Consider the following 21,709-nt stretch of genomic DNA (forward strand, 5'->3'; position numbering starts at 1 on the left):
GAGGGCGCCTAGCCCAGGGCCCTCTGATTTCCGGGCGAGGGTTCACTGAACAGCAGCGGCAGCAGGCCCAGACGCTGGTTCCTGCCAACTGGACGGAAGAGGAGGGAGGAGGCGGCGGCAGCACAAGTTCTGAGTCTGTGAAGCCAGCTGACCCACCACCTGTCCAGAACACCGCTGCCTGCCTCGCCCCCTTGGCCTCTGCCTCCCCGACCGAGCCGGGCACGGGCAGGGGACTGACCCCCCAATCTGGCTCCGGTCCTTCTGCGGATCGAAGCTCGGCCACGGGACTCACAAAGACTCGGGGATCCGCCGGGCCCCGGTGCCTCGCTGATCGGCCCCCGCAAGACCCGCCGCGCCCCCCGCGGTGCCCCGATTCCCGAAAGACGGCCGAAAGGTTTATTGGAAAAATCATCCCATCCTAAAAATCTACAACAGAGGTGCCCCTGCCGTGACACCTCTGACACCGCTGCCCTCACCTCTGACACTGCCACCCCCCCCCCATTGCCCAAGTAGAAAAAGGGTTTTCTCTGCCGAAGCCACGGCAACCCGTCGCCCGGGTTGCGACGGCCCCCGCCGCGACCCCCGGGTCAGTAGGAATTTAACAGGTCCCAGTCCCCCAGGGTCAAGCACGTGGACTTCTGTTCTGGAGCCCGAGGCGGCGCGGCGGTCAGTCCCTTGTCCACCTCTTCCTCCACAGCTCTCTTCTTGTTCGTCCGGAACCCGCCGCTCCCGACCGACTCGGTTTCCGACGGGGGGTCCCGGGTCTCCTCACGGTAGAACTGGAGCTCCCCGGAGGACTCTGGGCAGGAGCCTGAAGGCAGCCCCCGGACCACGGCACCTGCTCGGGCTCGCTTCCCATCTGCCGGTGGGGGCGAGAGACACACGGTGAGTCTACGCTTTGGGAAGGCGGCGGGCACCACCCCCCGGCTGTCGGGAAGGACCAAAGGTGGGATCGTGGTGGAGGCCCGAGCAGACCAGTCCTGCCCGGGCCGGCCCTGGCGTCCGGGTGCCAAGCTGGTCCCCGCCGACAGCGGGCCCCGGACTGCTTCCTCGAGGCACTGCCGGGCCTGGGGTGAATGGGTGAGAGGGGTCTCGGGTGGCTCCCCACAGCTGTGCCCGCGGGTCCAGTTCTGCCCGCCCCGGGGCCAGCCGCCTCCCGGGGTGGCCCGTCCCCTCCCTCGCGTCGGTCGGAGAGTCCGGCTCACGTACAGAAGCGCCGAGCCGCGGTCCCGGAGGCGGCGTTTTCTCGAGCTCTCACGGCCTCCGCCGTCACGCGCTCCCACTGCAGAACCACCTGCAACAGAGCCGGCGGAGGGAGGAAACGAATCGAATCTGAGCCCCCAGCTCACGACTCTCCCCGCTTGTCCGGATGGAAGACGGCTGCCGTACCCAACTGCGCGGGAGCTGCAACACTGGGAATCGGTGCCGCTGCGTGGGCCGCGCCCACAAGGTGGGGCTTTACCCTCCTGAGGGCGTGTCATTCAATCATATTTATTGAGCGCTTACTCTGTGCAGAGCACTGTACTAAGCGCTTGGAATGTCCAGTTCGGCTACAGAGACAACCCCTGCCCAACAACGGGCTCACAGTCCCGATGCCACACGCACGGGGGCGGGGGCGGTCTCGGGATCTTCCCCGACAAAGCCACGGGGGGCCCGGGACGCCCGGCTTCGCCAAGGGGTCCGTCGCCGAGGGAAATCTCCGCTCTGGCCGTCGGGACCGGGAACGCCGGGGAGACCTCAGCCCGGGGAGGGGAGGGGCGGCTCGGACTCGGGTTGGGATGGAGAAACTCTGGGCACTCAACTCCCGGATGGCGCTGAACCGGGCTCCGTCACCCGGAGCCCGTCAGTTCCAGGGAGCTCGAGGGACACGGCTGAGGGAGGGGAAGGCCGGTCGGCTCCAGGGGAAGGGACGGCGGGGGCCGGGGAGAGGCGGGCAGCGGTACCTGGTCGGCCCAGCCCTCGGTCCTGCAGTTGCTGTGGTCAAACTCCCTCAGAGGCACCTTGGAGTGAGCGAGGCCCAGCCGGGCTCGGATCCGGCGTTTCACGGCTCGGACGTCCTGGGCGGGAAGGAGAGGGACGGGTAGCGGAACCGTGACCGGGAGGGTCAGGGTCAGGAAACCGAGAAGAAGCGCACCGTCCCTCCCCTCCCCACGGAGCCCGGGGCCGTGGAGAGCAGGGCTGGGCGGGCCCAGGGGAGTGGCTGCAGTTCTCACCTTGAGGCCGGCCCCAGAGATGTCCAGGCACTGCAGCTTTCGCAAAGCGAAGAGGTACCCGATCCCCGTGTCGGTGATGTCCGGGTTACCTAGTGCGGGTGAGCGTCGGCAGCAGTGAGACCCGAGGTGCAGGGGAGGCAAAGGGGTGAGGGGGGGCCGGTTGGAGGGGACTCCCGACCAGAGGCCGGCAACGGAGTCGGGCTCAGCTCGCCCGTCTGCCGCCGCAGTGCTCGGCGGGAAAGGCGGGCGGCCGAAAAGGCACATCGGCGAGCAGCCCTAGGAACCCGAGGGGCCGGAGCCGGGAAGAGCGCCCCGCCGATCGGGGCCGACCGGGAAAAGTCTGTCGGTCCACGGACGCTCCGTTCGGACCTCACGGACCGGAGCCCGGGGTGGCCAACCGCTCGCGCCCGGAGTTGGGCTGGGGAGCGTGGGACACGACAAGAACCGGGGTGACGGGAGGGGCGGGGGGAGAGTGGCGGTACCCTCTGCGTGTACATGGCAGAGCGAGCCCTGAACACGAAGGGAACGTCCAACTACGTCGGGAGTCGGAGGGGAGAAGCGAAGCCGTCCTGGGTCACGCCAGACCAGCCCAAGCTTCCGTCTCCGACAGACAGCGGTCCCGGGACCCCGGGAGGAACGGGCGCCGTTCGCCCATCCCGGACGGCCACCCTTACGGTTGGGGATGGAGCATCCCACACCCCTGACTCTTCCCTCTCTATCCCTGACTCTCCCCTACTGATCCGGCACCGATCATCAACACCCCTGACTCTCCCCAGTGACCCAGTATAAGCCGTTCCCAAACCCCTGACTCTCGCCAGTATAGACCTCTCAAAAACCCTTGACTTTCTCCAGTGACCCAGCGGGGATCGTCGACGCCCCCGACTCTCCTCTTTGTCCCCGCCTCTCCCCCCGTGACCCAGCACAGACCATCCCACACCTGCGACACTCACCTCTCCGTCCCTGACTCTCCCCGGCGACCCAGCACGGACGACTCAAAAACCCTTGACTCTCCCCTCTCCTTCAATCAATCAATCAACTAACGGTATGTATTGAGCACTTACTATGTGCAGAGCGCTGGCCTAAGTGCTCTGGAGAGTACGACCGAGCAGAATTAGCACACACGTTCCCCGCTCGTAACGAGCTTACGTTCTCCATCCCCGACCCTCCCCCAGTGTCCCAGCACGGACCATCCGACACCCCCGACTCTCCCTTCTCCGTCCGTGACTGCCCCCCCGGGGCCCCCGCCGCCCCCAGCTCCGACGGGGGCCCCGTGCCCGGAGATCACTTACAAGACAAGTCCAGCAGCATCAGATTCTCAAGGCCTCGTCTCATCACTCGGACCGGCGCGGTCATCTTCCGGATGCCGGCGTCAGACAGGCAGTTATCCTTCAGGTGGAGCCGGGTCACGCTAAGAGGGCCGACGGGGTCCCCGGGGAACGGAGAAGGAGAGACCCGGGGTCGGGGCGCTGAACGGCGCTTGGAAGAGCGACTTTCGGAAGGAGAGAACCGAGGTTCCCCGCCCCCGCCCGTGTCTCGTTCCCGGGCGCACGGACCAGAGCCGGGGCTCTGCCAGCTGCATCCTAGGGTCTCCGGGACGGTCTGCGAGCGGATCCCAAAGGCACCCTGGCCCGGCAATCCGCGCCGCCGACGGGGAACCCGGCCCCTGGCCCGGCAACCCGCGCCGACGGCAGGGGGGACCTCGCTCTCAGTGGTGAGTGAGGCCTTTCCCGTACCGCTGGCGACGTAAACCAGCGGCGGCCTCCGGCAGCAGCCGCAGCGGCCGGCCAGCCCGGGCCTCGGTCTCGGTTAGGACGCCGGCAGAAACCGCGCGCCGGTCGAGCCCCGCAACCCACTACGTGGTTGGGGCTGCGCTACCCAACCCGACGGACTCTCCCCTAGCGTATCAGCGTGGACCGCTCAACACCTCTGACTCTCCCCTCTCCGTTCCTCACTCTCCCCCCAGTGACCCAGAACAGACCACCTAATACCCCTGCCTCTTGCCCAGTGACCAGCACGGACCCCTTAACACCCCTGACTCTCCCCTCTCCGTCCCTCACTGTCCCCTAGTGACTCAGCACAGACCGTCCAACACCACTGCCTGTCCCCCAGCGACCAGCACGGACCACCCCACACCCGACTCTCTCCTCTCCGTCTCTGACTCTTTCCCGGGGACTTAGCATGGACTATCCGACACCCCCGACCCTCCCCTCTCCATCCCAAACTCCCCCCGTGACCCAGCACGGACCTTTCAACGCTCCTGACTCTCTCCTCTCCGACCGACTCTCACAGTGACCCAGCACAGACCAGCCAACACCACTGATTCTCCCTACTCCATGACTAGTTTTTCACATAATCCAAATCCCCCCACCTACCCATTAAAGGTTAAGGTTAAACTAACCTCTCTCGAGGCTAATATCTCTAACTTTCCCCTAGCGAACTGGGGCAGAATGTCTCATCCATGAATTCATCCCTATTTCTGCGGGGCGGATGGCGTGTTCGGCCCGAGTTGCCGTGGCGGCGGGCACGACGGGGACCGCGGGGATGGCGGCAGCGGCGGCAGCCGGACCCCGACTGCCAGGTTCCTCGCGAGAACAGTCGCCGCAGAGGAGCCGGGGGAGGCTTCTGCGGCCGGGGCGGACCCTTCGCTAGGCGCCGTGACCCCCCTGCCCGCCAATTCGGCCGGCACAAGGGAGGGCCGGGGCACTTGGAGAGTCCCTGGGGCTTCTCCGCCTGTGCAGCTGGTCATCCCCTGATCCCCCAGCTGCCTGGTCGTCACAGAGAAACCTGGGGGACCGAGGGAAACCCGCACGAGTGGTCTACCCACAGAGCGAGCGAGATGTCAAGGGCCAAAGATACCCCCCACTCTCCCGGAGCTCCCCCCTCAATCCCTTGGGGCCATCCGTCCCTGCTCCCGAGCTTTGGAGGGGATGCCACTGGGAACAGGGAGAGGAGCGGACCGAACGGGCGAGCGAGTGGCCGAGAGGACCCTGAACTGAGTCGGGGAGTGGCTGGACGGTGGCCTTCTGTGGGAGACCTCTGCCCCCGATGTGGCCAGCTGGGCCTCCGGGAGTCCGTACCTGGACAGGGCGTCCTTGGTGATGTGTTCGAGGAGTTGGTGTTCGTCCCCCAGGTGGCAGCAGGACAGGTCCAGGCACGCCAGCTCCCGGAAAGACTTGACCTCTTCCAGTTTCTCGGCGATCACCAGGTACCTGGAGGGCGGGGCAGGGATCAGCGACGGCTCGGCGGGGCCCGGCCCCCTTCTCCCCCTCTCGCTGCTGCCGCGGCATCCGGGCACCCCCCAGAGAGCCACGGCGACTCCGCGGATTCTGGAATCCGGCCCCCCACCTGCCCTCCGGCCTTGCCCACCGCGGATCCGTCTCTGAGCTCTTATGGCCGGGAACGAGAGCTAGGTCCAGCAGCGGATTAATTTCTAAAATTAAAGTGACCTCGGGCAAGTCCCTTAACCTCTCCGGGCCTCAGTTTCCTCCTCCGAATTACGGGGATAATCCCGCTTGCCTCTCCCTGGCTCCCGGGCGGCTGGGAGGGCAGCGCTCGATGAGCCGCGTGAAGAGGGCTCCGGCCGGGGAGAGGGCGAAGCCGTGTCCCGGGGTGCTGGCGGTGGCCGGGAAGCGGAGGGAGCCCCGGATGGAAGCGCCCAAGGTACCCCGGACCCTCCCTCGTGCCCATCCCGGCCCGGCCCGCCCCGGAAACGCCTGCCTGTTGCGCAGACACAGCGAGCAGAGGACCAGACTCCCGTAGGCCTCGGTGAACTTGCGCAGGGCCCGCAGGCCGGCGCCCGGCTCCGAGAACTTCTGCCGGGCCTCGGCGGCCGAGAACAGCTTCTCGGCGATCAGGGCGGGGAAGCCGACGAGCGAGTCCACGTGGTCGATGTTGTCGGAGATGAAGGCCAGAGCGAGGCTGAACAGGGGCTTGGCCGAGTAGCGCAGGCTGCCCTCGCGCGTGTAGGTGAAGATGAAGTGGTCGGTCCTGGCCTGGCGGGCCGGCCGGTCCTCCCGGCTCAGCCGCAGCTCCACGCAGAAGCTCTTGGGGAACAGGCGGAGGGGCCGCGGCCGCTGGACGGCCCGCGGGCCGCCGGGGACCGCCACCGGGAGCAGCCGCCCGTTCTCGCGCACGTACACTGGCCCGGGGTCCGCGGGGTCTCCGGACGGGAGGTCGAACGGCATCGCCCCAGCGGCGCCTGCCAAAGAAGGGCCCGGAGAGAGGAATGAACCCGGACGGAAAGGTTCGGCGGCCCCCCGCTGCCCGGGCCCAGCGAAAGCCCCGCGATTTGAACCATCCAGCCCGGGGCTCTGGCTCTAGGACGCCGGCGGGGACCTTGTGCCGGTTACCTTCCGGGATCCCCGCCCTCACGGCTGGGACGGACTGACACCCCCCCGCCCCTCCCCGGGTGACCCAGCACAGACCGACACCCTTTGCCTCTCCCCGGGTGGCCCAGCGACGCCCCGACTCTCCCCTCTCCATCCCAGACTCTCCCCCAGTGACTCAGCAGACCATCCCACATCCCCGATTCCCCCCTTTCCGTCCCCGACTCTCCCCCGGTGACCCAGCCCGGACCATCCGACACCTCTGACTCTCCCTTCTCCATCCCCGACTCTCCTCCCACGAGCCGGCCCCGAGCATCCGACATCCCCGACTCGCCCTCCGTGACCCAGCGAGGACCAGCGGACTCCTCTGACTCTCCCTTCTTCGTGAAGCGTTCCGTATTTTTCCCGCCAAACTGACTCCTCTTCAAAGCCCTACTGAGAGCTCGCCTCCTCCAGGAGGCCTTCCCACACCGAGCCCTCCCTTTCCCTCCGCTCCTCCCCCCCTCCCCATCGCCCCGACTCCCTCCCTCTGCTCTACCCCCTTCCCCTGCCCACAGCACTTGTGCCTATTTATACATATTTATCGCTCTACTTTATTAACGATGTACATTTATCTACGGTTCCATTTATCTATTTTGAGGGTAGTGACGCCCGTCTACTTGATTTGATTTGTTGTCCGTCTCCCCCTTCTAGACGGTGAGCCCACCGTTGGGTAAGGATTATCTCTATCCGTTGCCCGACTGTCCTGCCCAAGCGCTCAGTCCAGTGCTGTGCACGCAGTAAGCGCTCAATAAATACGATTGAATGAATGAATTCTTAATCCCCCCAAAAGGAAAGCAGCTTCAGGTTTCCACCGTGTAGGGCAGAGCGGACGTAAATCAATCAGTCCCGCAACTGCGGGCGGTTACTGAGTCTACGGTCGACTCAGTCTCAAACGCTTAGTACGGTGCCCCGCACGTAGTAAGGGCTCAATAAATACTATCAAATGAATGAATGAATGGTCCCTGGGGCGGCGGGGTGGCCTCGTCGTCATCACTGGTGGTGAGCGGTCCGCTCCTGGGGGGGGGGGGTCGCCTCCGCCCCCCACCTCCACCCCTGCTCTCCCAATTGCTCAGCTCCAGCCTTCTCCCACCAATCTGCTCTCAAACCTCTAAAATGCAAGCTCCTAGACCCTAAACTCCATAGGGGCAGAGAGCACGTCTCCCAGCTGTCATTCCGAACTCACCCAGTCGCTCAGTACGGTGCTCTGCACACACGGAGTGCTCCATAAGCACCGCGATTGGGTGGGGTCGCTCCCCCGCCCCTCCCCATTTTAGAGGCGGCTTGGCCGGGCGGGAAGAACACGGGCCTGGAAGTCCCTTCGGTCAAGTCACTTTCCTTCTCTAGAGAGGCAGCGGGGCTCGGTGGAAAGAACCCGGGCTTGGGAGTCCGGGGTCACGGGTTCGAATCCCGCCCCCGCCGCTTGTCAGCTGAGGGATTTGGCCAAGTCACTTCGCTGCCCTTGTTCTCGTCTGTCCGTCTCCCCCGATCAGACCGTGCGCCCGTCAAACGGCAGGGACCGTCTCTATCTGTTGCCGACTTGTTCGTTCCAAGCGCTTCGCACAGTGCTCTGCACATAGTAAGCGCTCAATAAATACTATTGAACGAATGAATGAATGAATTCTCTGGGCCTCAGTGACCTCCTCTGTCAAATGGGGATTGAAAACTGTGAGCCCCGCGTGGGACCACCTGATCCCCTTGTATCCCCCCACTGCTTAGAACGGTGCTTGGCACACAGTAAGCACTTAATAATAATAATATCGGTATTTGTCGAGTGCTTCCTGCAGGCCGAGCACCGTTCTAAGCGCCGGGGTGGATAGAGGGTCAACAGGTTGTCCCCCGGGTGGCTCCCAATCCGAACCCCCATTTTCCGGATGAGGTCGCTGAGGCCCCGAGAAGTGAACTCGCCTCAAGTCGCAAGGCTGACGGGTGGCGGAGCCGGCATTCGAACCCACGACGCCTGCCTCCCAGGCCCGGCTCTGCCCGTGTCAGCTGTGTGACCGTGGCCAAGTCACATCTCTGGGCCTCAGTTTCCTCATCTGTCAACTGGGGATGAAGACTGTGAGCCTCTCGTGGGACCCCCTGATGACCCCGTCTCTCCCCCAGCGCTTAGAACAGTGCCCGGCACAGAGGAAGCGCTTAAATACCAACATCGTGATGATATTAAAATGGGGATGAAGACTGTGAGCCCCACGTGGGACCCCCTGATGACCCCCGTATCTCCCGCAGCGCTCAGTACAGTGCTCTGCCCAGAGTAAACCCTTAACAAATACCAACATTCATACTAATAATAATGTTGGTATTTGTTAAGCGCTTACTATGTGCAGAGCACTGTTCTAAGCGCTGGGGGAGACACAGGGGAACATAACATTATGATTATGTTAAAATGGGGCTGAAGGCTGAGCCCCACGTGGGACCCCCTGATGACCCTGGATCTCCCGCAGCGCTTAGTACAGTGCTCTGCACAGAGGAAGCGCTTAACACCTACCAACATTAGGATTATCTCCACTGAGCCTCGCCGCTGCTCTTAACGAATCCCAATACTCTTTTATTTTTCTTTTTGGAATTGCTCCTCGGGCCGAAGCTGCCTTCCCCCCTCCCCCCCCCTCCCCCCTACCTGGGTCCCGGGGCGCGGGGGCGTCGGCGCGGGAGACGGGGCGGGGCCGCACTCGCCCCGCGGAGGGGGAGGGGCGGGGAGCGGCCGGCAGGGCGCCTGCGCGCGAGGCCCGGCTGGCGCCTGCGCACGGGGCGGGGCGGGGCGAGGCAGGGTCGGGCCAGGGCGGCGTCCCCGCCTCACCCTTCCCCCTCCTCTTCCCGCCGCCCCCGGGGCCCTTCGGGGGGGGGCGGAACGAAGGGAGCGGGGCCCGCGGGTCCGGGGGGGGCCGTTGTCGGCGGCGCGCGGGAAGCGGTGGGGGGGGGAAGGGAGGGTGTGTGGTCCCTCTCGGGGCAGGGGCGCTTCCGGTCGGGGCAGGGTGGCTTCCGGTCGGGCCTGCGGGGCCCCGCCATCATGGGCGCCGCCGACCTGTGCCGGTCCTCCGAGGGCGCCCGCCTCGTCTTCGCCACCTCCTTCGACCAGAAGCACCCCCCGGAAAACATCCTCGACGGGTGAGGAGCCCCTCGCCGGCGGGGTCTGAGGACGAATCCTCCCAACGCCGGGGCCGCGGGGCCGGGGGACGCCGAAGCCCCGAGCTCGGGCCTTCCAATCCCCGCTCCGCCGCTCGGAGCCCCTGGGGGCGGGGCGGGGCGGGCGTCGTGGCCTCCATCTAATCATCATCATCATCATCATGTTGGTATTTGTTAAGCGCTTCCTAGGTGCCGAGCACCGTTCCCAGCGCCGGGGGAGAATACGGGGGCATCAGGTGGTCCCACGGGAGGCTCACGGTCTTCGTCCCCATTTGACCGATGAGAGAACCGAGGCCCCGAGAAGCGGCGTGGCTCAGTGGAAAGAGCACAGGCTTGGGAGTCAGAGGTCATGGGTTCGAATTCCGCCGCTGCCACGTGTCAGCTGGGCGACTGTGGGCCAGTCACTTCGCTTCTCTGGGCCTCGGTCACCTCATCTGTCAAATGGGGATTTAGATTGTGAGCCTCACATGGGACCACCTGATGACCCTGGATCTCCCCCAGCGCTTAGAACAGTGCTCGGCACAGAGGAAGCGCTTAACCAATACCAACATTGTTATTGTTGTTGTCGTTAAGTGACTCGCCCACAGTCACCCAGCTGACAAGTGGCAGAGCCGGGATTCGAACCCATGACATCTGACTCCCAAGCCCGGGCTCTTGCCACTGAGCCACACTGCTACTGTGTGCCGAGCACAGTTCTAAGCGCTGGGGGAGATACAGGGTGATCAGGTTGTCCCACGGGAGGCTCACAGTCTTCATCCCCATTTTACAGAGGAGGGCACTGAGGCCCAGAGGAGTGACCTGCCCACAGTCACACAGCTGACAGGGGGCAGAGCCGGGATTTGAACCCATGACCGCCGACTCCCAAGCCCGGGCTCTTTCCGCTGAGCCACGCTGCTTGGCTCAGTGGAAAGAGCTTAGGAGCTGACTCCAGGGCTTAAGAGTCAGAGGTGGTGGGTTCGAATCCCGGCCCCACCGCCTGGCAGCCGTGTGGCTTGGGGCAAGTCACTTCACTTCTCGGGACCTCAGTGACCCCATCTGGAAAATGGGGATGAAGACTGTGAGCCTCACGTGGGACAACCCGATTACCCTGTATGTACCCCAGCGCTTAGAACAGTGCTAGGCGCGTAGTAAGCCCTTAACAAATACCAACATTATTAGTATTACCTCACCTGTGAAATGGGGATTAAAAGCGTGAACCTCACATGGGACAACCTGATGACCCCGTATCTCCCCCAGCGCTTAGAACGGTGCTCGTCACAGAGTAAGCCCTTAACAAATACCAACATTATTATCATTAGTTAAGCGCTTACTATGGACGAAGCACTGTTCTAAGCGCCGGGGGGGGGGAATACAAGCGTGAGAAGCAGCGTGGCTCAGTGGAATGAGCCCGGGCTCGGGTGTCCGAGGTCGTGGGTTCTAATCCCGCCTCCGCCGCTTGTCAGCAGTGTGACTTTGGACGAGTCACTTCACTTCTTTGGGCTTCGGTGACCTCATCTGGAAAATGAGGATTCAGACTGGGAGCCCCATGCGGGACAGAGACTCTGTGCAACCCGACTGGCTTGTCATAATGTTGGTATTTGTTTAGCACTTACTATGTGCCAAGCACTGTTCTAAGCGCTGGGATAGATAAAGGTTATTAGGTCGTCCCCACTTGGGGCTCGCAGTCTTGATCCCTGTAATAATAATAATGTTGGTATTTGTTAAGCGCTTACTATGTGCCGAGCACTGTTCTAAGCGCTGGGGTAGACACAGGGGAATCGGGTTGTCCCACGTGGGGCTCACAGTCTTCATCCCCATTTTACAGATGAGGTAACTGAGGCACAGAGAAGTTAAGTGACTTGCCCAAAGTCACACAGCTGACAAGTGGCCGAGGCGGGATTCGAACCCATGAACTCTGACTCCAAAGCCCGTGCTCTTTCCACTGAGCCACGCTGCTTCTCTAGCCACGCTGCTTCTCTATCCCTGTTTTACAGATGAGGTCACTGAGGCACAGAGAAGTGAAGTTTCTGGCCCAAAATCACACAGCTGACAGGTGGCGGATCTGGGATTGGAACCCACGACTTCCAACTCCCAAGCCCGGGCTCTTTCCACTAAGCCACGCTGCTTCTCAGCCATGCTGCCCCCCCCCCCCCCCCAGCCCAGCGCTTAGTACAGTGCCTGGCACAGAGTAAGAGCTTAACAAATACCATTATTATTATTAAACTCAGAAGCAGCTCGGTCTAGTGGATGCAACACAGGCCTGGGTGTTAGAAGGTCTGGGTTCTGATCCTGCCCGTGCCATTATGAGCTGTGTGACCTCGGGCCGAATCACTTAAATTCTCTGTGTTTCTGTGAGCCCCAAGAGGGACATGGACTGAGTACCTTGTGTCCACCTCAGTGCTTAGTGTGGTGGCAGGCGTATAGTAAGCACTTAACAAAAAACGTTCCAAACAGGAGGGAGAAGGAAAAGGGACCGATAGGTCTCCCCACTCCTCGCCGAGCTCCAGTGGTTGCCCGTCCATCTCGATCAATGCATGGTAACGATTGACTGCTTACCGTGTGCAACTGCATTGTGCTAAGCACGTGGGAGAGTACAGATCAACAGTTGGTAGACACGTTCCCGGCCCCCAGTGAGCTTCCGCATTAAACGAACTCCTCATCACCTGCTCGAAGGCTCACGTAGGCTCTCCTCCTCCTACTTAGCCTAGGCCCCTGCAACCCCTCTAGACTGTAAGCTCGTCGTGGGTAGGGAATATGTCTGTTTATTGTTCTCTCAATAGGACGGTGCTCTGCACACGGTAAGCGCTCAATAAATACAATTGAATGAACGCAGCCCGCACACCTGATTACTCTCATGCTGACGAATTCACTGTACCCGTCTTTCTCGCTCGCATCCTCCCTCCCCGGCCTGGAACTCCCTCCCTCTTCCGTTCAGAGAGAACCCCATTCTCCCCATCTTCAAAGCCCTTCTAAAATAACATCTCCTCCAGAAGCCTTCCCTGACCGACTTCTCCTTTCTACCTCCTATATATACTTGCCTCTGCACCCCTTGTTTTATGGTATTTGTTACGTGCTTACTAGAAATACCGTTGATTAGTGCTTAACTAATAGGGTGTGTGAGGGTGGACTGGTGGAGTCACAAGGGCTTAATTGGAACAGAAGTGCTGAGGCGATCGGTGAAGGGGATATGATATGATCTGAGGAGAGGAGCTGGGGTTGTGAAATTGCAGGCTCACCCAGCGGGGTTTCCTCTTCCCCTGTAGCCAGCTAAGCATTTCTTCTTCTTTCTCTTCCTCCTCCTCCTCCTCTTCTTCTTTCTCTTTTCTCTCTCTTTCTGCCCAAATAGCCAGCCAAACATTTCTTCTTCTTCTCTCTCTCACACACACACTCTCTCTCTCTCACACACCCATACACACAAAATCAGTTCATCTCCCTGGTGGATGGTCTGTGAGTCCCACACTGTCCCCTTTATTCAGCTCCCGTTGTCTCTCCCCAGACATCAGGCAGTCATCCTGGGCCTTTCTCCTTGGGGCTGGTCTCCAAGGCAGGTCCTCTCTGCCTTGTGGCAGCCTCCAAAGGAAAGCCTGAGCCATGTCACCTCCCCGATGGCTTCCTATACACTGGGCCCTGGTCCCCATGGCTCCGGGCACACCACGTCATGGATCCGGGCACACCTTTCATTCAATAGTATTTATTGAGCGCTTACTATGTGCAGAGCACTGTACTAAGCGCTTGGGATGAAACAAGTCGGCAACAGAGACAGTCCCTGCCGTTTGACGGGCTTACGGTCTAATCGGGGGAGACGGACGGACGAGAACGATGGCAATAAACAGAGTCAAGGGGAAGAACATCTCGTAAAAACCGATGGCAACTAAATAGAATCGAGGCGATGTACAATTCATTAACAAAATAAATAGGGTAACGAAAATATATACAGTTGAGCGGACGAGTACGGTGCTGTGGGGATGGGAAGGGAGAGGTGGAGGAGCAGAGGGAAAAGGGGAAAATGAAGGGTTTAGCTGCGGAGAGGTAAAGGGGGGATGGCAGAGGGAGTAGAGGGAGAAGAGGAGCTCAGTCTGGGAAGGCCTCTTGGAGGAGGTGAGTTTTAAGTAGGGTTTTGAAGAGGGAAAGAGAATCGGTTTGGCGGAGGTGAGGAGGGAGGGCGTTCCGGGACCGCGGGAGGACGTGACCCGGGGGTCGACGGCGGGATAGGCGAGACCGAGGGACGGTGAGGAGGTGGGCGGCGGAGGAGCGGAGCGTGCGGGGTGGGCGGTAGAAAGAGAGAAGGGAGGAGAGGTAGGAAGGGGCAAGGTGATGGAGAGCCTCGAAGCCTAGAGTGAGGAGTTTTTGTTTGGAGCGGAGGTCGATAGGCAGCCACTGGAGTTGTTTAAGAAGGGGAGTGACATGCCCAGATCGTTTTTGCAGGAAGATGAGCCGGGCAGCGGAGTGAAGAATAGACTGGAGCGGGGCGAGAGAGGAGGAAGGGAGGTCAGAGAGAAGGCTGACACAGTAGTCCTCTCCATCTCTCCACCTCTCCATCATGGCTCTGGGCACTCTTCCCCCTCATGGCTCCGGCCTCGTCTCGCCACCGTGCTTCCAGTCACGCTTCCCCTCGTGGCTCCCGACATGCTCACTTTCCCCTGGGGTTGACGGTGACTGGGCTAGAGGCATTGGGTTGAGGTGACTCCTCTTGGCATTCATGGACTCAGATAAAAGGCCGCCTACTCCCCCAAGCACAGACACATCCAAACTTAAATACTCACCATCCTTCCACCCAGAGAGCTGCCCACCTCACCCACTGGGTGATGGATGCCGGTATAGACGGGCACATGAGCCCCCGAGAGCCAAACGGTGGGAACGGAAATGCATTCTGGCGGAAGGAACGGGAAGGCAGGCTTTAGAATCCCCCAGGTCAAAATGACCGAAAGCCGAGTGGAAGACCAAAATCCCCCAAGGGAGAAGCCGGAACGCCAGTGATCCCAAAACCTCCGTCGATCGATCGCATGTACCGAGCTCTAGGCACTCTATCAGATGCTTAGGGAAAGTAGAACAGGAACCAGACACGTTCCCTGCCCTTAAAGGGATTTCAATCCAGTGGGGGATTTGACAGATGGAAATTACTGTCAGAGATGGGAGCGGGGGAGAGCATGAGGGTAAAGCAGGGAGCCGGTCGAATGCGGCAGGATGAGATGGTGAACGGTTAATCAGGCTATTCAAAAACTCAAAATTAATTCACATACGAATTTGTCATCTCCCCCCACCCCCGAGGGCTGCGGGTCGGGTCGGGTTGAAGGAGTCAGGTGCTTGGCTGGGGCTTGCAGCAGGTGTTTCGGGGGGTCGGTGCGGAAGCGCCCCAGGCGGGCAGACCTCCGTCGGGACGGGGAGCGGGACTCCGAGTGGCAGCCGGAAGCGTCATCCTGCGAGGGAGCTGGAGCCGACCGGTCCGACCTCCTCAGGGGACGGACCAAGGGCTTGTCAGGTCACTGGTTCCCTTTGCTGCTCTGCCAGGAAGGTGCTGAGGGGTGAGGACGGGCACTGCTGCTGCCCTGCCCTGCCCTGTCCACTTAGAGGGCTCTGCTCTGATTTCCCGACAGGAATTCGAAAACATTCTGGATCACTACTGGGATGTTTCCCCAGGAGTTCCTCATCGGCTTCCGCAAACAGGTCAAGATCTACAAGCTCACACTCCAGTGCTACTTTGGTGAGGACGCGACCCGGTGCCTTTCCTCGAGCTGAACTTTTCCCCCAACCCTAGCGTCTGCACGTTTCCCGGGGACGAAGTTTAGGCCGAACCTATCGCGAGGGACCGGCGGGTTAACCGCTGCCGGCGACGAAGGCATCTTTAGCCTAGCGGACCGTGAACGGCACCTCTCCGGTGGCTAAGCCCTGCGGGCCCCCGCCCCGCCAAGACCAGGGCTCCAGCGGCCTCCGGGCTCTCGGAGGGGCCTTGGGTCGCTCGCCTCTGTGGACGCCCACCCTCACGGTCAGGGATGGAACACTCAACACCTCCGACTCTCCTCTCCGCCCCGACTCGGCACAGACAGACCCACACCCCTGCCTCTCCCCTCTCCGTCCTCGACTTTCTTTCCAGTCACCCGTTACGGACCATCTCACACCCCTGACTCTTCCCGCTCGACCCCCAGTGACCCAGCACGGACCGTCCCATACCCCTGATTCTCGTCTCCGTCCCTGACTCTCCCTCGAGTTTTTCGTCACGGACCTCTGTCGAAAGCCCTCCCGGAGGCACTCGCTCCTCACCAGAATCTCACCACTCTTGGTCATGTCACCTGATAGCACGCCCCCCCCCCCCCCCCCCCCCCCCCTTTACTGCTCTCTATGTGATTCACCTAGATCACCCCTTTAGTATTCATTGTTCCCGTAGTCTGTGTCTTCCCAGCTGTTTCTCTGTTTTTCCTCCTGCTCTCTCTGGATACAATTTACATCTCCCCATTAGCACGTAAATCCCTCGAGAACGTGGGATCGTGTTTTTCCTTCTCTGAAACTTGTCCCAACTGTTTCATACAGCAGTCCCCACAGGACAGGCACCCAGTTCAGCACCCTGGCCTCAGTAGGTGCTCAGTCCAGCTTTCTGCTTTCTGCACTCAGTCGGTACCGTGCCCTGGTTTTCTGCCCACAGTCAGAGTCTCATAGGCCCCCGGGAGAGCCCTCTACCCCAAGTCACTGCCCAGTGCAAGGCTCTGCCCGCAAGAGATGCTCAGTTATTACTCCTGAATGAGTGCATCTCACCCTGAATGAACCCAACCTATCTTCAGCTTGCCGTTTCCTACATTCCGCATTTTGGTGCAATTTCTAATGGGGCCAGTGGGCTCCCCTGGGTCCATTGGTTCTGGGGGCTTAATTAATTAAGCCAGCCATTAGCTGGGATCTTTGGGATGGGCCACGGATCAGAGGCCGAGCTGCCCGGGAGAGAGGCCCCATGCTCCCTTCGTGAACTCGCGTCAGCCCCCCCCGTCTCCAGCCGGGAGGGCGAGGGAGCCGCGGCCAGGAGGGGCCACGGCTGCCGGACTCTTGGCCGCGAGGAACCCGAAACTCTGCTCCTCTGGCACCGGTGCCTCGTCCCTCTCGTCGTTATACTGGTTTTGTGTTTTTATCGCTTCATGTTTTCCTAAATGTCTGTCGCCCGTCTCTCCTCCCCTCTTCATTTTTTTTTCTAATGGTATTTAAGCACTTATTATGCCAGGCACTGTACTAAGCGCCGGAGTAGTTATAAGCTAATCAGATTGGACACAGACCATCTCCCACCTGGGGCTCACAGTCTTCATCCCCTTTTTACAGATGAGGGAACTGAGGCCCAGAGAGGCGAAGTGACCTGCCCAGGTTCACCCAGCAGACAAGTGGCGGAGCCGGGATCAGAACCCAGGTCTTTCTGACTCCCGGACCCGTGCTCTGTCGACTGGGTCACGATGCTTCTTTGATGGACCGGGTCCAATTTCCAGCCCTTAGCGCACAGCTCAGCACCCTGTAGGCCCTTAGTAAATGCTGTTACTCCTACAGAGAGTCTTCCAGGTTGGCAACAGCAGCATTGAGGAGAGCCCCTGGGAACGGGGGCAAAGGAGGGAATTTGACTATGGCACCAGGAGGGTCAGGCTCAGCCCCGCTCGCCACCGGCCCCTCGTTCAACACCTGTCTGTCTGTCCGACTCTCTGTCTGTCCGTCTCCAATGACAGTGAGGAGCATCAAGATCGAAAAGAGCGTCACCGAGGAGCCGTGGGATTTGGAGAGCTTGGTGGAGAAAGGTGAGCGGGTGACCACTCCGTGTGGGAGTGACTCCATCCCTGCCTCCCTCCCCCGACTGTAAGCTCCTTAAGGGCAGCGAAGGGGGTCGGTCGCGTTCTTGCACGCGCTCGGCACAGTGCGCCGCACCCAGCGGGAGCTCAGTTCAGCTCAACGCTCACCCGGCGGCCAGGGAATGGAGAGGTGGGAACCGAAGTCCCGTCGGCTTCGTTCTGTCAGGAGGCCGCGGGGCGCCGAGGTGGGGCGGGGGCCAGATGGAGGGGGGCCGGGAGGTCCAGCCGTCATTAACGGGAGGCTGAGTCTAGTTCCGTCGACTCGGAGTCACGCGCGGCTCTCGGTCGGCTCTCGGTCCGCGCCCCCCTCCCTTCCCACTGCCTATTCCCTGTACTGACTTTGAAAACCGTCCGGAGCAGTGGGTCGGACGGGCTGTCCCAGTAAGCACAGTGGCGGGGGCCGACGTTCCTCGTCCGCCGCCGCCGCCGCCGGACACGCTGCCGCCGCTCTTCTCCTGAGACCGGGGCGTGGAGCGGGTGCTGACTCCCCTGCTGCTGCTTTTTGTGATTTAGATCTGACACATACAGAGGGTCAGCTCCAGACGGAAGAGTTTATTGTAAGTATACGCTGTGAACCGGGTGCTTGTCCCTTGTGACAGGTGGGTATTTCCCTCGGGCGGGGAGCGTGGCCTCAGGCGCCGTGTTGCTCAGCAGGTGTTGCGGGTGCCTTCGCGGGGGCTCCCCGGTGAGCCGGGATCTCGCCACCGCTCGAAGGCCATGCTTCTCCCCGGCCTTAGCGGCCCCGGCACCTCAGACCGCCTCGACCCTGCCCCCTCCCCTGATACCCAGTTGTTTTGGCCGTCCGTGGGTGAGGTTTGCGGGTGTTCACTAGAGAATTCCGGGTCAGGAACGGAAGGCCAGGGGAGCTCGGGGCCGGAGTTGGAGAGGGCCCTTTGGCTGAGCTCGATGGGGCGATGGGGACTCTGGATTAGGGGGGAAGGAGGGCGGGGTGGGCCGGGGGTCTCCGAACTGGGTAGGGAGGGACTCCGGACAGGGTCAGACCGCAGGTCTCTGGGTCGGGTAGGGAAGGGGCCGGGAGGGCTCTGGATTAAGGAGGGAGAGAGGAAAGAAGGGAGAGGCAGGGGAGTCGCTGGATAGAATAAGGAAGGGCTGGAAGCGAGAGATGGGTTGGGGATGAGGGGAGGATGTGGCCACAGACGTGTGGCCTGCCGGAAAGAGCACCTCCACCACTTGCCTGCTGGGTGACTTTGGGCAAGTCACTTCACTTCCCTGGGCCTCAGTTTCCTCAATTATAAAATGGGGATTCAATACCTGTTTTCCCTCCTACTTAGACCGTGAGCTCCAGGTGGGACAGGGACCGGTGATCTTGAAACTACCCCAGTGCTTAGTACAGTGCTGGTCACGTAGTTGGCGCTTAAGAAATATCACAATGATTATTATTAACCTAATGGCCATCCTGGGCCTGACGGGGAGAGTGCTGCTCTCTGCCCCAAACCAGTAATCGTCACGGGGTTCTCTGTTAAGCGCTCCCTCTGTGCCAAGCACTGTTGCAAGCCCTGGGGTAGCTAATGAGGTGGGACTCAGCCCCGTCCCACCCTGGGCTCTCAGTCGAAGTCTGCCCAGCCCGGAGTTCCCTGCCTGGTCCCGGCTCGGGCCACCGTGGAGACGGCCGGCAGTCCTGCCCTTTGCTTACGGGCTGATCTTGCCGTGGGAAACGGGAATCCCACACCAGGTTTCCTCCTCCGCCCTCTGGGCGTCGGAGGCTTAGTGGCCACAGATAATAATAATAATGTTGGTATTTGTTAAGCGCTTACTATGTGCCGAGCACTGTTCTAAGCGCTGGGGTAGACACAGGGGAATCAGGTTGTCCCACATGGGGCTCACAGTCTTAATCCCCATTTTACAGATGAGGTAACTGAGGCACCGAGAAGTTAAGTGACTTGCCCAAAGTCACACAGCTGACAAGTGGCCAAGCCGGGATTCAAACCCATGACCTCTGACTCCAAAGCCCGTGCTCTTTCCCCTGAGCCACGCTGCTTCTCTATGTCTCTGCAGAATGGGGGTGAGGGAGGCGAGGGCCCGGGGGCGGGGGCCCCAACAGCAGGCCCATACGAGGCGGGCCCGGGGTCGGCAGTCAGCCCCGGCAGGCTCCACGCAGCCAAGCGCTCGGCCCGGGCCTCCACCACGGCCTCTGGCCCGAGCGCTGGTCCCCCGGCTGGCCTCGCTGCACCCGGGCCCTCTCTGGGCGGGGATAGGGAAGAGGGAAAGGCCCCGTTGGAAGGCATCGACCTCCCCCCGGCTTCCCCGCGGACGGGCCGCCCTCATTCGGAAACGGAGCCGAAGCACTGGCCGGCCGGGGCGCCTCTAGGCGCCGGCCCAGGGTCCAGAAGCGGAGGAGAGGCCGCAGCCCGGACCCCCGGCCACGCCGGCCCCCGGCAGGGCGATGGGTGTCCGGGGCGCGGCAGGCCGGCTTCCGAGGGCCGGGTCCGAGCTCTCTGGCCTCTCCCACAGTTCCCCGGAGCCCAAGCCACCTTCCTGCGGTTCATCATCCAGTCCGCCTTTGACAACTTTGTGTCGGTGTACAGGGTGTCGGCAGAAGGGACGGCCGACTCGCCTCCGGCCTGAAGTGGCCTGGTCTGTCGTGCGAGTGGACGGAGGTCCCTCGGGTCCCGCCGAAGGCTTTGGCTTTGGATTAAAATGAGTTGCTATTTTGCTCCCGCCCCTTCTTGAGCGGTGCTCGTTCTCTCTGGAGTCTTCCTTTAATCCCCTGATGGCTGCCCCCACCCCCACCCCCACCATCAACTAAGGGAGGTGGGACCCTTCTGGACCCTTCCCGTTTCTTCCCTTCCCTCTCCCTGGGCTCTCCGGCAGCCGATGGGGTGGACCTTCCCAAGGCAGAAGACTGAGGTCTTGGGAGAGTCCCACAGGAGCAAGATTGCCCGTGCTCCGCCCTCCAGGAGGTTACCATCTAACGGGGAGGAGATAGGACGTATTCATCGACCCGAGGAGCCGAGGGAAAAATGAGGATGTGACAAGCGGGAGTCCCATCCCGTCCGCCTCAGTTAGCCGAATCAATAATCGGAGGCTCGGTTGGATACGTGACCTCCCGTAGGACCGGAATTCTGCCTTTTAACTGTTTCCTGCTCCCAAGTGTATGGCACGGTTCTCTGCACACAGGAGGCGTTTAGTAACCGCCATCGACTGATGCGTGGGTTGATGCGCCTAGAGTTCAGGTGTAAATCTGTCTGCCCCTAAACCAGCCCCCTGCAGAATTGGTCCTGTCCCTAGGATGGTTTGGCTCTGTGGGATGGGCCCGGCCCGGCCCTTCCACCTTCCCTTGAGGCCCTTCTGGGTTTGGGGGTGAAGTTGGTAATCTGAACCAGGGATCTGACGGGGTCGTGAGCGGCTCTCTGGTTGTGGAGTGGGCGATCCCGGCCGTCCCTGGACAGTGCGGATCGCCCCCAGGAGCAGCTCACGCTCTCTGCCTAATTTCCCGAAGAATCGAGTCCTGCCGTGGGCCCAGTGGAAAGACCACGGGGCCTCTGGAAACTGGGACTCGCGGGTTCTGGTCCCGCTCCTGCCTCTGGGCCGTGCCATCCGTTAGTCGGTACGGTTTCCGGGCGGAGGACCTCCAGGGCATTCCGCGAGGATGACAGGTCCGGCGGGACTCCCGACGGATGGGCGGCAGGCGGAGGGACGAAGACGGTGTCCCGGCCCGGCGGCAGCCCTGGCCCTTGGCCTCGTGCCGCCCCCTGCCCGTTGACTCGTCTCTCGTGCCCTGGGCTCTCCCGGGGATCCACCGGGTGAGACCAGAGAACGAGAATCTCCCATTGCCGGCCACCGGTACCGACATCAACTCGGGTTTGAATGCCTCTGCCGGCCTCCTCCCTTCTCTACCTGCTCCGGCCAGCCTCTTCCAAGAGGGTGGAGCCCCTGGCTGCGGGGGGCGGGAACTGAGGCTGGCACCAACCTGGCCCCTTGGGGGAGGGAAGGAAGTCAGTGGAAGAGGGCTGGAGGCAGCCCCTTCCCCTCCTTCTCTGCCGAGAGGAGAGGAAGCCATCAAACACTGGGCAGGGCGCCCTTCTGGCTCCCAGGATGGGGGCTCGCTCCGTCTCTGGACCTCTGTAGCGTTCCTTCGTTTGCGGTCTTTCCTCATTAAGCGCTTCCTTGTGAGAGGAGGAAGGACCGCGGCCCGCTGATGTGGCAGCCCGGCCCAGGGGAGAGGCCCGCTTCTGCCCGCTTGTGCCCCTGCCGGCTGTGG

General features: G+C 61.7%; 2 protein-coding genes across 2 annotated transcripts; one reads left to right on the forward strand and one right to left on the reverse strand.

Moving 5' to 3' along the window:
* Window positions 1–382: 382 nt before the first annotated feature.
* LRRC42 (leucine rich repeat containing 42) lies at window positions 383–9,244 on the reverse strand. The gene is made up of 8 exons (XM_029046747.2): window positions 9,195–9,244; window positions 5,931–6,411; window positions 5,291–5,422; window positions 3,503–3,621; window positions 2,214–2,302; window positions 1,944–2,057; window positions 1,210–1,294; window positions 383–859 (listed from the first exon to the last, which is right to left on the reverse strand). The coding sequence occupies exons 2-8, from the start codon at window positions 6,395–6,397 to the stop codon at window positions 588–590; spliced, it is 1,278 nt and encodes a 425-aa protein (XP_028902580.1). The 5' UTR covers window positions 6,398–6,411; window positions 9,195–9,244; the 3' UTR covers window positions 383–587.
* A 298-nt stretch (window positions 9,245–9,542) lies between these two features.
* Window positions 9,543–20,161, forward strand: HSPB11 (heat shock protein family B (small) member 11). Its single transcript, XM_029046489.2, has 5 exons — window positions 9,543–9,682; window positions 15,274–15,380; window positions 17,368–17,436; window positions 18,001–18,044; window positions 19,960–20,161. Exons 1-5 carry the CDS (start codon window positions 9,585–9,587, stop codon window positions 20,071–20,073), a joined length of 432 nt encoding a protein of 143 aa, XP_028902322.1. The 5' UTR covers window positions 9,543–9,584; the 3' UTR covers window positions 20,074–20,161.
* Window positions 20,162–21,709: the final 1,548 nt, after the last annotated feature.

The sequence above is a fragment of the Ornithorhynchus anatinus genome, chromosome 18, assembly GCF_004115215.2.
Source record: "Ornithorhynchus anatinus isolate Pmale09 chromosome 18, mOrnAna1.pri.v4, whole genome shotgun sequence".
Taxonomy (NCBI): domain Eukaryota; kingdom Metazoa; phylum Chordata; class Mammalia; order Monotremata; family Ornithorhynchidae; genus Ornithorhynchus; species Ornithorhynchus anatinus.

What these genes read in the sequence shown, in the direction of transcription:
- LRRC42 (XM_029046747.2), bottom strand. Translation starts at nt 6,397, where the DNA reads ATGCCGTTCGACCTCCCGTCCGGAGACCCCGCGGACCCCGGGCCAGTG. An exon ending in TCGCTGTGTCTGCGCAACAG is followed by an intron (nt 5,423 to 5,930) that starts GCAGGCGTTTCC and finishes CCCGCCCTCCAG; the next exon opens with GTACCTGGTGATCGCCGAGA. An exon ending in CCGAGGGCTGGGCCGACCAG is followed by an intron (nt 1,295 to 1,943) that starts GTACCGCTGCCC and finishes GCTCTGTTGCAG; the next exon opens with GTGGTTCTGCAGTGGGAGCG.
- HSPB11 (XM_029046489.2), top strand. Translation starts at nt 9,585, where the DNA reads ATGGGCGCCGCCGACCTGTGCCGGTCCTCCGAGGGCGCCCGCCTCGTC. An exon ending in GGAGAGCTTGGTGGAGAAAG is followed by an intron (nt 17,437 to 18,000) that starts GTGAGCGGGTGA and finishes TTTGTGATTTAG; the next exon opens with ATCTGACACATACAGAGGGT. An exon ending in TCCAGACGGAAGAGTTTATT is followed by an intron (nt 18,045 to 19,959) that starts GTAAGTATACGC and finishes CCTCTCCCACAG; the next exon opens with TTCCCCGGAGCCCAAGCCAC.